This window comes from Ascaphus truei, chromosome 5 (assembly GCF_040206685.1).
Source record: "Ascaphus truei isolate aAscTru1 chromosome 5, aAscTru1.hap1, whole genome shotgun sequence".
NCBI classification, from domain to species: Eukaryota; Metazoa; Chordata; class Amphibia; order Anura; family Ascaphidae; genus Ascaphus; species Ascaphus truei.
Window position 1 is genome coordinate 96,750,431 of NC_134487.1, and position 15,929 is coordinate 96,766,359.

General features: G+C 43.0%; 1 protein-coding gene across 1 annotated transcript in view; it reads left to right on the forward strand.

The window, feature by feature from the left end:
- The window catches only part of PTPRR (protein tyrosine phosphatase receptor type R), a 261,570-nt gene that overhangs the window by 37,888 nt on the left and 207,753 nt on the right, over window positions 1-15,929 (forward strand). The window contains exon 2 of the mRNA XM_075600241.1: window positions 10,876-11,177. Within this exon, the coding sequence (XP_075456356.1) occupies window positions 10,876-11,177 (302 nt within the window). The remainder of the gene's footprint in view (window positions 1-10,875; window positions 11,178-15,929) is intronic.

Sequence of the window (15,929 nt, forward strand, 5' to 3'; positions counted from 1 at the left end):
TAGTAACCCCACCGGCGCCGGCCAAGAAAGCTGTGAGTACCCCCCAGTGGACCCAAAAGCCGCCTGCGGGCAGCGGGTCACAGAAGGCGGGAGAGCTCCGGCATGAGCGCCGGTGCTACAATTGCAACAGCACTGGTCACCTCAGACCAGATTGCCCAGAACCCCTGTATTCCAATGGACCCTATCGAGGGCAACGCACCCCAGCTGCGAAGCCGGTAGCCCGCATGCGGGTGGCTTCCACCAAAGAACCCGGACCGGTCATGGAAACAACTCCCAGCGAGACGTCCCATGTCACCCCTATCCCGGTTTCATCGGTGCCTACAGCCAGGAGCGGAGGACATCTCAGCACAGACCTGCAGCAGACGGACGGCCGGAGCAAACATCTTACCCCGGTCACAGTCGGTGACCGGCAAGAAGTCGGCTTGCTTGATTCAGGAGCCGCAGTGACCCTGGTCCGACCTGATATGGTCCGGCTAGAGGAATTGCTCCCAGGCCCTGGGATGCAGATCACTGTGGCCGACGGAGAGCCACGTTTCCTGCAGGTGGCCCGCATCTTTTTGGATTGGGGGGTGGGCAAGGGTGTGCAGCAATGCCGGCGGCGGCCGCTCCAGTCCCCCAGCCTTTGGGACCATCGTTAGCGGAGGGCGCAGAGGAGCCCGGGGAGGTAAGCCAGGACCAGTTGCAACCACAGGCTGACTTACTGTTTCCCCTCACTCTGTCCCCTGACAATGACATGACTGGGGGGTGGCCAGATGTAGGAGCCCAGTTTAGGGAGGCAGTGAAGGCAGACCCTACCCTGGCCGGCGTGAGACTTCGGGCGTCCGAATCTCAGGCAGGGAAGGGCACTGAGCGCTGCCTATGGCAAAAGGGACTCCTATACAGAGAAGAAGGGAACCCGGGGATAGAGGAGGGATTGACCGGTAAGCGATAGCTAGTAGTGCCCCAGGGGTACCGACAGCAACTGTTATGGGTAGCTCACTCTATTCCGTTAGCGGGACATCAGGGGGTCACTAGGATGCAAGCCCGGTTATTGCAGCGTTACTACTGGCCGGGGGCATCCCGGGATGCGAGCAATTTCTGCCGCTCTTGTGATGCCTGCCAGCGAGTAGGTAAGGCGGGCGACCGTGTGAAGGCACCCCTGAGACCCCTACCGATAATAGGGGAACCCTTACAGAAGGTAGCGATGGACCTGATAGGACCCCTTATGATTCCTAGCAGTTCAGGGAAGCGCTACATCCTCACGGTGGTGGACTTTGCCACCCGGTACCCTGAGGCAGTAGCGCTTGGCACCATAAGTGCCAAGACAGTGGCAGCAGCTTTGCTGAACATTTTTTCTAGGGTAGGTTTCCCTAGTGAGATCCTAACCGATCAGGGGTCGCAGTTCATGAGTGAACTGTTACATTGTCTCTGGGATGCCTGCGGTGTACAGCACCGGCGCACTACCCCCTACCATCCCCAGATGAACGGATTATGTGAGAGGTTTAACGGGACCCTGAAGCAGATGCTTCGGACCTTTATAGAGGCGGAGGGGAAAGACTGGGAGATTCACCTGCAGCCCTTGCTGTTTGCCTACCGAGAGGTACCGCAAGAATCTCCAGGCTTCTCCCCCTTCGAGCTACTATATGGCCGCAGGGTACGTGGACCTCTGGACCTATTCCATGAGGGATGGGAAGGGGAGACTACCGCTACTGATGCTTCAGTGATCCAGTATGTGGTACATCTCAGAGACCAGTTAGAGATGCTCATGGGGTTGCCCAGGACCACCTCAGGGCTGCTCAGACCAAGCAAAAGCAATGGTATGACCAGCAGGCCCGTAGCAGAGAATTCATCCCAGGACAGCAGGTACTTGTTCTCAAACCCACTCGGGAGAACAAGCTGATGGCTGCCTGGTCGGGACCGTACTCGTTTATCCGAAAGGTGAATGAGTGCAACTATGTTGTACAGGTAGCGCTTGAGAGGCACAAGACATACCACATCAACATGTTGAAAGAGTACAGAACACCGAGTATGGGATCAGTGCTGGCCATTTGTAGCCCACTGCTGGAGGATCCTGCGAGCAATGCTCTGCCTGATCTCCTAGGGGAGGCAAGGCAAGGAAACACTGTAGAGCAGGTAGAGATAGGGGCACAGTTGAGTGCTAGGCAGAAGGGAGAAGCCAGGGACATGCTAGCTCAGTATAGCGCCCTCTTCACTGACATGCCAAGGACCACACATCTCACCAAACACCCAGTACACACAGGGGACCTGCAGCCTCTGCATAAGCACGCTTATAGAGTGTCAGCAGAGGTCAAGACCAGTATGGAGAGAGAGATTGAGGAGATGCTGACCCTAGGGGTAATTACTCCATCCCAGAGCCCTTGGGCAAGTCCAGTAGTCCTAGTGCCTAAGAAGGACAAAACCACCAGGTTTTGTGTGGACTATCGGTTGCTCAATGCTGGGACAGTGTCAGATGCTTACCCCATGCCCTGCATGGATGAGTTACTAGATGAACTCGCGAGGGCAAAGTATCTGACCACCATGGATTTGAGCAAAGGCTATTGGCAAATCCCCCTGACCCTGGAGGCTAGGGAGAAGTCAGATTCATCACTCCAAGTGGCCTCTATGAGTTCTTGCTGATGCCATTTGGGATGAAGAATGCCCCGGCTACCTTCCAACGCCTGATCAATAGGTTACTGGAAGGGATGCAGAGCTATGCCAGGGCTTACTTAGATGACATCGCTGTCTTTAGTAAATCCAGGGAATCTCACTTAGGACATGTGTCTGCGGTGCTGGGTAGGATCAGGGAGGCTGGGCTTACCTTAAAACCCACTAAGTGTATGGTAGGGATGGCAGAAGTCCTGTACTTAGGGCACAGGGTGGGTGGAGGGCACAGGGTGGGTGGAGGGCACAGGGTGGGTGGAGGGCATCTCAAGCCAGAGCCAGCAAAGGTAGAAGCCATAGTTGAGTGGCCTGTTCCAAAAACCAAGAAACAGGTCATGGCATTTTTGGGCACCGCAGGGTACTATAGGAAATTTGTCCCACTGTACAGCGCCCTGGCCAAACCCCTGACTGATCTGACCAAGAAGCAACTGCCTGTGCTTATTACCTGGACTCCTGCCTGTGAAACTGCTTTCCAGGCCCTGAAAACTGCGCTTGCTGGAGCATCTATACTGGCTACCCCAGACTATACCAAGCATTTTCTTATACAAACTGATGCCTCAGACTTTGGTGTGGGGGCTGTGTTAAGCCAGGTGGGGGACGACGGCAAAGAGCACCCTGTGGTGTATCTAAGTCACAAACTGCTCCCCAGGGAAGTGGCTTATGCCACCATTGAGAAGGAGTGCTTGGCCATTGTGTGGGCACTCAAAAAGCTTCAACCCTATGTATATGGGAGGGCTTTCACAGTCCTCACAGACCACAATCCCCTCAGTTGGCTACAGAGGGTGTCAGGGGAGAATGCCAAGTTACTGAGATGGAGCTTGGCTTTGCAAGAATTTGAATTTACCATTCAACACAAAAGGGCAGTGAAAACAGCAATGCTGATGGACTTTCACGCCAGGACTATCCCTCTGAGACTGAGTTCATTAATGGTACCAGCAGTGGCCCACTCCCCGTTAGGGCCAGTGGGCCACAGGTCACCCATTAAGAAGGGGAGGTGTAGAGGGAGAAAGGGGGTGGCCCGGGATTAAAGGGGTTACACCACATTTGGCCATCCCCTGACCTCACCTGGGAGTCAAAGGGTTAACTGGGCTAAGACCCAGAACGGTGATTTAACCCCTGTAATGACATGTACATGTGTATTCCCCTGTTTCCCCTGTTTTATTGTAACAACTGGTCTGCAGCCCACACACACTGGGATCCATCTGGGAGCACAAGGGTTAATAGTTGTATAGTGATTATAGCCCTTTGTGTAGATTTTCCCGCCTTTTCAGGCACCATTTTGCAGGTTCCCATAGGCCGCCATTAGGGCTCAATGCTTTTTAATGGTGAATCTTGCTGTGGAGTCCGGTTCCTGAGAAGACCAGCAGATGGCGTCCGAGAGGGAGAGCGGCGGTTTCCCATTGAAAGTCTATGGGCTCATTGACTTCAATGGAGAAACCCTCGAAAGAGCTTTCCAGGAACGAGTTGGCTGCCGTCCAAACCGCTTAACCGCAAAGCGGATACATTTTCAATAGGAGAGCTTTGATCACTTACAAGTCAAGTTCAACGACAAGTGGCGTGGGAATAAACAGTTCTGGGAGCCCTAGAAATAAAATTCTTTCTATCCCTAGTTCCTAGGCTTCGCCCCACTCGACCACAACCTGGTCCCCGTATCCTGGACCCCCGATAAGGGTCGAACCCATAAGAGCGGGCCGCGCCATAGGTGCCAATGGCGGCGGCCGAACCGGCTCAGGAAAACGGCTAAGTGTGAAAAGCTGAATTTTGGTATTCAATAGCTCCGGTTCCGGAGGGTCCAGAGAGTCAGGGTTTGGGGTATCTGTAGCCACTGCTCCGGCATCGCTGCAGAACGATCCTTGACCCTCTGAGACCAACCCGACGGAGTATGGACCCCCTTGAAAGTTCGGGATTTTTCCCACAGACTCCAATGGCGGCCAAACCCCATTGACCGGCTACGGCGGTAAACTCCCATTGACTTCAACGGTGGCATGGGTGGGTCTATGGCGGGGTTTCCCATAGCCGCCCATGGCGGCGGATTGCCATTGAAAGTCTATGGCGGCGAAGCCCGTTGTTTTCAATGGGGATTTAGTGAAAAAACGTGATTTCTTTTAGCGGAGACGTTTGTATTAAAATGTAAAACGGTTTTAAGTGTATTTGTGTATCTCCGGTTTCCCAGGTCGTAGCAGGTCGCAAATTGGACCATAGGGCGTCCCAGTTCCAGCATTGAGAACTGGGAAGTTTGGACCTGCTGGACCCAAAGGAACCGGATATTTTAATATGTTCATGTTTTATCTAACACACTGTATTCCAAGATATGGGTAAAACTCAGAGGAAATTCCTTTGCATACCAGAGTAGCATATGGCCAGAAAGGCGACCCCATGTCTAGGCCCTTTGTATGTTTCAAAGGATTTTGTCACCTCCACTGTTTGCATGAGGGTGGAGACTCCTTAAACCAGAGTAGTCTTCAAGTGTTCCATATCACACCTCATAACAAAGGATTTCCTGCCCTGTACTCCATTTGGTAGACTAGCTGGCATTCCTGATATAGAAGAGGGGTTAGAGAAATGGGACCCCCGAGCTCTACTGCGCATATCCCAACTGGCCGGGGGGCATGGGTCAAAAAGTGTTCCCACGTTAACCACTGGCTAGAGGTAATTGAGCACCAATCCCAGGTACTCAATGTTAAGGATAGGGCACAAAAGGTTTATAAACTGATGTTCAACCTGTATCCTTTGTCTTCAATTTATCATCTGAATGCTACCTGATTGCGAGAGAATTGCTATGCTCCATACTTCTCATTGCCCAACCCCAAAGTTAGTTTACTTCTTGTTTGTTACTGTATTATTCGTGTGTTCACCTATCCAAAGGAATAAATATACTTTATTATATCTAAGACTTATCCCAGTTCAGACCCAGTGATAAATATATATCATCTGTTATATATATTTATGTGTGACTTCTACAGCCTGCCATAATCTCACTGTGACACTGCTGTGTTAACACCACTGCTCATAAACTTCCTACACATACTTTTAACACGATTTTCAGACTGTTTTGGACTCCATCTAACAGGCCAAAGCAATATTTTAGTCTCACAGCTGCATACCACTTAACTTGCTGCATTCAATGTAAGTGTTTTGCAATTGTGCCTTCACAATAGTTGACAAAATAATGCATGTAATTATTCAGTAGAATTCCCTGTTTGGCAGTTGCTTTGTGAACTATATATACATACAGTATGTATATTCTCTATATTTATCAAATATTGTGTATTATAAATATCAGCAAGAAACATTTATTTGCCTTTTTGTTTACGTGTTTTTGGGTTACAAAGGCTTGACAAAGTTCTGAAAATAAAAATGAAGAATACACAAAACATAAATAGAAATACTGCTCACGTATTATTCAAGCGTCTACCCATAAAATGACATTTTCATTTTCATATTCCTTTTTCTTACAACATTTGGGTTTTAAGCAAAGCAGAGACTACAAAGATATGTGTGATACCCATATGAAACAAACCCCAAAAATTGATAAAATGTAATCATTTTTGGGGAATTTGGTGAATGGCTCATTGTTTATACAGGTCGCTGATCATCTTGTATGTTATACAATTTTGTACTGTAAGTGCTGGCTCATGCCAATTTAAAAGCTTAAACTTGTATGAAAACGTCACAGTTCTTTAATATGAATAGCACCTCACTGTTTACAGAAACAGTGTATATTATGACTTTAAGTTGTTTTAATAATTTTTGAACAGAAATAAATTTCATTTTTACAGTATTACAATATGGACTTTATTAGAAGGCATAATCATTTGATGAACTAAACATGATGAACAGAGAGAGGCACTGGATGTTTTGGGTCATATTTACAATGTTGTGCCCTTTCACAAGATACCTTTTGGTTCCTGGATGACACCTTACAGCCTATTTACTTCAATGGAATGGAATAGTATCACTTAATAAACATTGGCCCATATATTTTCTCAAGCTGTTGCATAGCCGGGAGTAATTTCTCAGCCATAACTAGTTTGCTTACATCACTAACATTTTCTTAGGTCGCTGTAAAGCTCCATGTCATGTTTTACTTTTTAACGTACAAAACAATTGAAATGAGACTGTAATTTCTATTTTTCTTAGATTTCGCATTAAATACATATTGAATTGCTTATTGAAAGATGTTCATGATGTCCAAAAGAGAATATTGACATGTACAAACTTTATGTTAAAAATTAGTTTATACACGAGGAGAAGGATTCAAATTTGTGTTTTTTATTTCATGCGTGTTATTTTCAGCAATGATACCATTTTTAGAAATTGCTAATAATCTACCTGCTGTTAAAACTCCTCTTACTACTAAAGCCCTTTACATCACCATCAGTTAATCTATGGCCACAGAAATATGATTCTAGGCTTTAAAGGAACAACTGATCTCAAAACATATCTGCCTTTATATGGAATGCTCATCAGTATTCCCAGCTTGCTAACCTTCAGATACAGTAGCAGACATTAATGAAACCTATGGAGCTTGGAACCAAAGATACTATTTAATGTGCATGTACTGTAGACACATCAAAAGCACATTGTTTTTCTTACTATGTGTACAATATGTTCCTGGAGTTTCTTTTTCTACTACATCATACACTTTTCTCTATAAACTCCTTGTTTCTATTCTGTCACATTGATGCTAGTGCAGTGTTTCTCTTTGCTCTTTACATAACACATTTAAACTGATCTCTTTCAGAATGAGATATACAGTAAGATGCAGAACCTTTCTTTCAGTATGTTACATGACGGCCATTCTATCTGCAATATTTTGCAAAAGCTGGGGCAAAACTCTCCAACTTCCATTGGAAAAAAAATGGAGGTCATTAATCAAGAAATAAGTTACACATTTGAGTATACAGTATGCCTATTTATGAAGCATGTTAGCAATGCATTAGTGTAGGGTACATTTAATATTTTAAATGTCTTCTTTTTAGACACTTGTAAGGACCCCTATTATGTTGAAGTCGTTTTCACCAAGCATAGATTAATGTATATACAAATAGCTGAATGGTATAATCCCTGAGGTGTGCACAGAAAATCTTAATAATGTAATTGTCTTCCTTAAACAAATGTTATCATACTTCACACAAACACTTGTTTTTTTTTCAGTTTCTTTGGAAATTAAGCAAATAAAAATATAACTTGTGAGCACATTACGATGTCTCAGACAGGTCTGCAACCCTGCTTTTCACCATTAGCTCTTAGCATACAGTGCTTCCACTGCAGCCAGGGATTCTGGGCAACGGCATGCTAATAAGCACACAATGCAGATGCTTTAAATTTTGTGACTTAATATTGTATCTTGGCTCCTATGCGGTGCCTACTCACTATGTGGCAGGTTATTTAGGACACATCAACCCTGGCAATCTGTTTTTTTGGGTGTCTTAGAGTTGGTACCTCGGTAAAAAAAAAAAGACCATTGCGCAGATCAAAAATATATGTTTTATAAATTAAAAAAAGTAAAAAATGCACTCACATTTAGTGCAGCTTAATACGGCATGTATGTGCAATTGTAGATGACGTTGTGATACTCTCACCGTCGCCGCTTCCTCGAGTGTGGTTGTTATCGGTGCTGGGTCCCCAGCTGTGCCGACTGTTCACATGGGATCCCCGGCATCTCTCCAGGCGTCTCCTCTGTGCCTCTCCAGCTGATCCTGTTGTTCTCCATCTGCACCGGCATCTCCCTGGGTCCTGATACATCACTTCCGGTATTACTACAGTCACATCCGGTCGTGGACTTAAAGAGTGTCTGAGGGGCTAACACTCTACGGGTATCGCTTCTACCAGCTTCGTCAGGAGTGTGCTTCCCCCCTTTCCTACTTGCCAGTTCTTATAGTCACATCAATTACTTCCAATAAAAATGCTAATCAGCGGAAATACATTTTCATTCAATTTACATTTGACAACATTTGTTTGTGTAGACATGAACCAATAGTATAAAAGTACATTTTATATAAAGACACATAAGAAAGGATTTTTTTATATCAATGATCTAATTTATAGAATATGGGCATATATATTATAGGGAAGTAGAGTTATTTGGCTATCAATCTGATTATTTAATTGTTAGTCAATTGACATTATGTTATAGGATATTTTAATTTTCATAACACTGACTTTTGCTTTTATTTTTAACCTTTAAAGTAACAAAATGTGTGTGTGTTAAACAAGCATTCACATATTTTTCTATTCGATCATTACTATATATGCATGATTTTTTCTATTAGACAAATAACTCTCCCTATAACATACACACCCATCATCTATGAATTAGATCATTGATATAAAAAATCCTTTCTTATGTGTCTTTATATAAAATGTACTTTTATACTATTGGTTCATGTCTACACAAACAAATGTTGTCAAATGTAAATTGAATGAAAATGTATTTCCACCGATTAGCGTTTTTATTGAAAGTAATTTATGTGACTATAAGAACTGGCAAGTAGGAAAGGGGGAGGCACACTCCTGTCAAAGCTGGTAGAAGCGAAACGCGTAACGTGTTAGCCCCTCAGACACTCTTAGTAGGAAGACGCGCAATCCTGCAGAAAGTCCGCGACCGGATGTGACGGTAGTGATACCGAAAGTGGCGTATCAGGACCCAGGAGACGCCGGTGCAGCTGGAGAACAACAGGATCAGCTGGAGAGGCACAGAGGAGATGCCTGGAGAGACGCCGGGGAGCCCAGGTGAACGGTCGGCACAGCTGGGGACCCAGCACCGATACCAACCACACGAGGAAGCGGCGGCGGTGAGAGTATCACGACATCATATATGATTACACATACTGGATTACATGCTGTTTTATGCTGCACTAAATGTGAGTGCATTTTTTTCTCTTTTTAATTTATAAAACATATATTTTTGATCTGCGCAATGGTCCTCTTTTCTTTTTGCTGAGGTACCAACTTAAAAAAAAAACAAGAACAGATTGCCACAGTTGATGTGTTCTAAATAACCTCCACATAATGAGTAGACACTGCATAGGAGCCAAGATACAATATTAAGTCACAACATTTAAAGCACTTAGTTTTGTTCCTTTTTTTTCATTGCATGTTCTATGCTCCCCCTGGATTTTTGAAGAAATCTTGAATTCACAGGGACCAACGTGGACAGTCCCTACCAGTGGGTTTGAGCAGGGAGTTGCAATTATATTTATTTTTCACTGTGCACTTGTCACACAATATATTTGATAAAGTCACATACCATATTTAAGTATCACTGTAATATAATATTGTCACTTGAATATAACATGTCCCCCTATCAGTTTTGTGCCTGCCGCATCACACAGATTGACAGCACAGGAGGGTTAAAGAAGTGCATAGTCAATAAACCTACCCAGACAGCTGTTTCAACCTTCTGGGTCCCGTCAGGGTGTTGCTGGTTATACTGGCATTCCAACATGAAGTTGAAATAGGTTTCAACCACACATTATATAAATTATGTTTGGAAATGAAGAAATGTTTTCTTTTCATTTGAACACGTGAATGGGGTGTGTTTGGTAATCAAGTTTTTACTCAACTTCTAACCCACCCTGTAAAAGAAAACAAAAAAAACCTCTGACCCCTGAGGGTCAAAAAAGATTAGGAAGCTAGAGAAATAGAGACTTTACCTATGAAAGCCCATTAAGCATATAGTGATATCACACAGGGTAGCTAAAGGAAATCAAACCCATCCCATGTATTAGATTATCATGGTTACCAGATAACCATAAAAACACATTTTAAAATACTTACAGATGACTGACTTTTGTAAAGGAAATAGTGTCAGTCACCAAGATCAATCTACTCTAAACACCTCATTGTTCTTGGTACATTTTTGTCTTATGACTGACTATGCCATTAAATACAGTAGCTTCACGTGTACTCATTTGTTTTATGTATATGGTAAATGTCACAAAAAAAAATTAAAAGAGGGACATGCTACTCATTGTATTTTCACAGTTCATTTATAATCTGCAGTTGTTAAAATATATATTCTGTACTTAGCATGGATAGCTCTTTTCTGCTCTCATAATAAAAGAAAGGATATCCTTCAGCTAATGAGCTGTGGTACAACAGCAAACAAAGCTGGTGAAAATAACACTTTCTTGATACAGTGTTGAAAGAGAAAACCTTATTTTAAATATGTGTTAAATTAAACACATTCTTTTATTTTGTATCTAAACTTATTTTTTTCTGTTTCAACAGAATGCTTCTCTGGAGACAATGATCATTTCTTGGCAATCCACCAGAAGAGCGGGAATCCCAGGTTTATTTATCGTCATGTGCAAACTATTGAGAAGAGTTTGGACTTGGAGAGACAGAAGATGCCTGAGCATAACTTCCACTCCCCTACCCACCTGAAAGCCAGTCAATTTATTCCTGCAATCTTTGTTAAATCAGCCTTACTGCGTTCATCACATGACCAGGCACTTAATCTGTTGGCTGCAAATGACCCAGACATTGAAGTGGAAAACCTTCCCATTCCACAGACTAATGTGATTCTGGTGGTAAGTGCTTTGTTTGGCCTTCCTGGAAAATCATACACGCTTACAGTATAAAGGTGATGTTCAATTGCTCTTTAGCAGGTATATTAAGGTTGAATGGGTATTACTGTTGGAGCTTAGGTGCCTCCTAATAGATAATCAAAGGATCAAGTAACCATGGTATGAAGTGTGATATACTTATTTCTAAGCAGTTATTTTTTTTATTACATCACTTAAAATATTATCATTCCTTAACCCTTTGAGCAGTGATTTTTGTACATCAATGGACTAAACATTTCAGGAAATGTGTAAAAACGTCTTCTGACTCAAGATGTTTGCTTTTCAGGTGTGCTTACAAATAAAATCTCTGTACAAGGGCATATAAATGTGGATCACAGATTCTTCTATTATCTGTACCTCTCTAATATAATAGGTGTACACTTTGAGATCAACGAGACATTTCATCTTTTCTTCTTACTTAACAATAGTCAACAATATCCCTTTTTATTTTTTTATGCTGGTCTTTTAGTTCTTGCAGTTCTGCTTCACTGGAAATAATCTGGCAGTTGTGGGTAGTAAAATAGTGGTTTCAGTGACAGCTGTTCTTTCATCTACGGGGATTTTTAGCACGCTCGGCCTTCATGTTTTCTTCCAGAATACTTCCAGGGAAAATCTTACCTCTGGAGAATGAGGGCCAATGCTTTCTAGTATCTTTCATATTTGGTGGTTGAGGCCTTACCATGCTGGACTCTGTGGACTGCATGTTCACAAGTACCTTTTCCACTTAGCGTATATACAGTAGTTCAAGCTTTCATACAATGGTTGAACCTGCCAGAACAAGTGCCACTATACATCTCCTTGAGCATCCCTTTGACACTTTTCTGCCACTTTGAGACAGTGAGATAAGGATTTGAGGGAAGGTATGTGTTTTAGTAGATAGATCGATAGATATAATGCAATATACGGTTAATGGTTTTATAATATAACATATATCAATAACTTGAGTTATTTAAAAAAATATTGTCTTGTAATGTAAAGAAACACATGATTATCAATTCTTATTTGTATAACCCCAGGGAATTCATTGTCCTACATATTTCTAAGCTCACGATGTGCCTCACTAATGACATGCAACTGGGATACATACTGTACAGTTGGTGATAATAAAACAGTGCTTTATCATGAATGGAATTAATTCATATATCTACAAGCTCTGTCTGACAAGCTTGCTCAGACCCCATCCCAGACTTCCCAGAGTAACAAGGCAATCAGAGCAAGTAATCTCCTCCAAAAGCTAACAGTCTGGTGATGTGATATTTGATAGGACTACGAAAATAGAAGGCTGGCCAACTGAATAGTGGGCTATTCTGCTGGCAGGGTTCCTAAGTTGGGACTCCCAGAAGGCAAATCATGATCTGGAGCCAAATTAAGCCTGTGGCTATACCTGGCTAAAGCTAGAGATATTAATAAGATATTAATCTCAGAGGTTTCATGCTTGGACATTTCAGCTGAACAAAGCACCAAGGTCACAAATGTATGACTTGATTCACCTTCCCCGGAAATGGCTTCAGCTCAAAGTCAACAATGCAGCGCAGATCGTGGAACAATTGGTGGTGGGCGTATTCACAAGAGGGTTATATCCACCTCTTCATACTGTAGGTGTGTCAACCAGGGAGACCACCACACAGCTGAACAGTTGACTGCTCTCGCTGAGTGGTATGGTGTCAATGGAGATCTGCTGCACCTCCCCTGCCCAAGAGCGGACCCAAGACCTGAAAACTTGGGTTGTCAGAAAGATTGGTAAGACTGGCCCTGGGTTTAAAGGAATTGGGAGAACCTTTGGATCTAATGAGGATAAATGGGCCCCTCTTACTAGTCAGCGAAAAGGGGACAATGAAAATCCGAATGGCAAGTTAAATGTTTAAGGTATACAGTAAGGAGCTTGGTCAAGGGGTTAAACCTGAATAGCCTGTTTATTGGTGGCAGAGGTGGTGGATGAAGGGGGTAGTTGTTCCAGGGTGGGTGGTTAGGCCTGCCGGGAAGGTTGCGTGAGTGGTCAACCCCTTCACTACCATAGTGGTATTAACCGCTAAGGTAGTGAAGGAGTTAATTCCTCCGGCAACACCCCGCAAGGCCTAAACACCCACCACGGGCCAAATACCATCTTCACCCACCTCTGCTACCCCCAATAAACCGGGCAATGGTAGTTAACCCCTTTATTGCCTTAGCAGTTAGGCGCTAGAAGCTGAGGGTCTCCGGAGCTGATATTAATGTGTAGGCTCCGGAGAATCCCGGCATCAATCTGATGCAGGAAAAATAAAAAAAAATTCTAAGTCCTGCTCTCAGATCCCATCTCACCACTCTAGGGCTGGCGAGATTAAATCTTTGATAAACTCGCAATTCCAGAGCTTGATGAGTTTATCGATGCTACAATAGCGTAATTTTATCATAAATGGCAACATTTAGCTTTTTGGCAGATTCGCGTGACGTGTTTTGCCAGGAGCCAGAAATTATGATAAAATGCCTTCCCCGTATGATTTGGCCAATTTATGGAGGCTTTCTGAATAGCTACCTAGTAATATTTTGCAATTGCTGCTCAAAATCCTCGATGACTTGGTTATCGAAGCTACTAGAATAGCCCACATAGACTCCAACAAACACAATATCATCTTCGCTATGCTAATTACGACATTCTATCTCCCTTTTTGGTTGCAATAAACCCTACAGAAGAAAAGAAAAACAAAAGAAAAAAATAGTTTAAAAAAAAGAACAACAAAAAGAAGATAATATTTGAAACCCTAAATTTCTAAATAAAAGCCTGGATTTGGGTTAACATGGTGATAGGGTTGCATCTTTGGGGCTGATTCTATAAACTCTGAAGCCCCCGATCTCACTGTGTTTGTCTGAAAACCCCTTTTCAAGTCAATGGGACTTTTCACCCAATTACAGTTCAATCAGCCACTTCAGGGTTTATGGAATCAGTATACAACAAAAGACAGGGGTGCCCAATGCTACATCTAATTGACCAGACATATATGGTAAAGATATTGAAAAAAACACAGAAGCGCACCAAGGGTTAAGGAAAATGTATTAAACAATTGGTATAATAAAATGTAAAAACTTACACATCATATTAAAAATGTCCAGTAGCGGCAAGTACAAGAATGGTGGAGCCAGGGGGATGGGTAGGCGCAGGAGGTATTGCCTGATGTTTGCAGTTCAGTCCCGCGCGCTGGGGCTGGCTTGCCCGGCAAGGCTCAGATCTTACTTCCGGGTTGCGGCTGTTGCAGGACCCGTATAGAGCTGCCCTCCGATCGCCTGTGTACTTCACGTCCCACTCGAGCAGGTAAAACCAGCTCAAAGCTTCGTAAGAAGCTGGGACTTGTACTTAGTGTGTTAGTGTTTTAGGACCTGCATTTTTTGTTATACCTTGACGTTTGGTATGCAGGCTTAAAACGCTTTGGCCAAAGGGTTTAACTAAATAACCAAGTAATTATTATTATTGAAGTATTTGAACTTTGTTCTTATTACCGTTTTGTCAATTGGATGTAGCATTGGGCACCCCTGTCTTGTTGTATACATTTGCCACGCCCTGTAGCACTCATTTTTGACATAAATATATATATTCATGATGTGGTGGGTGTAGGAGTTTGAGCTATTTGGGAATGTGTGTTAATCAATTTATGGAATCAGTCCCTTTTCTTAAAACTCTTTAGAGCATAGAGTTTCTGTTAACAATCAGATTTTTTATTTATTTAACCATAAATCTATGTAATGCCTAACGCTAACATAGAAAATAGAGGACTGAATAGCGGTATAAGTTATTCTAACCCTAGGTATTTGTTAAAATGATACGATAGGGGAACAGAAACGCTGGAGTAAATAAGAGAATAAGAGGATTCCCCATGGGGTATTCCCCATTCAGTATGCCAGTTATTTGACTGTTTAAGAGGTGTGTCTGTTACTCCACAATATATATAACTTTCAAATATGAAACTATTGGGGGGATTCACAAAGCTCTGATAATGGAAATCTCAGCTTGATGAGTGTTAACTGCCATTCAAGTCAAAGGCAGTTGACATCAATCCAGCTCCAGTACCACTTATTATAGCTTTGTGAATCCCCTCTATGACTTTTGTTGTAGTTCTGACAGTAAACTGACAAAAGGCCTTATGATTGTGGTTCTTAATGCTTCACTGCCAAAGGGGCGAGCAATTTATTTAAGGATTTTTTTTTTTTTAAATACCTGGGCCATGCTTGGGTAACTCTGCAATGCATTGCAGGACTGGGGCTTCCCACCTCATGCCCCGTGTGAAAGCTGAATACTGTGGCAATAATTAAGATACAGTATCTAGGATTTAGGATCAGTCCGGTTATGGGTCAAATCAAATAAGCCCAGTTAAATCAAGGCTCATGGTGTCATGTTACCAAAAAATCAGAAACGGCCATTATGTTCCCTGAAACCACTGCGTTAGTGAGATTTGAAGATCGCCGTTAGCACTTAACGAGGGCGTTAATTTAAGTTAGCGCCTCGTTAAATCAATAACAGAGCTTTGTGGATCTGGCCATCTATATGTGATTATTTTTAGCCATCTATGTTCCTGCTAGACAATTCTGTGCTCTAAACAAAAACTAATAAGAACAAAATGATCTATCATAATAGTTATGGTTTCATTCCAAGTATGACTCCCACATTTGCTTTATAAACACAATTATGAAATACTGTTTGTGTTCTGGCTATACAATTGTAGATACATTGGAAAATATACAGTTTTC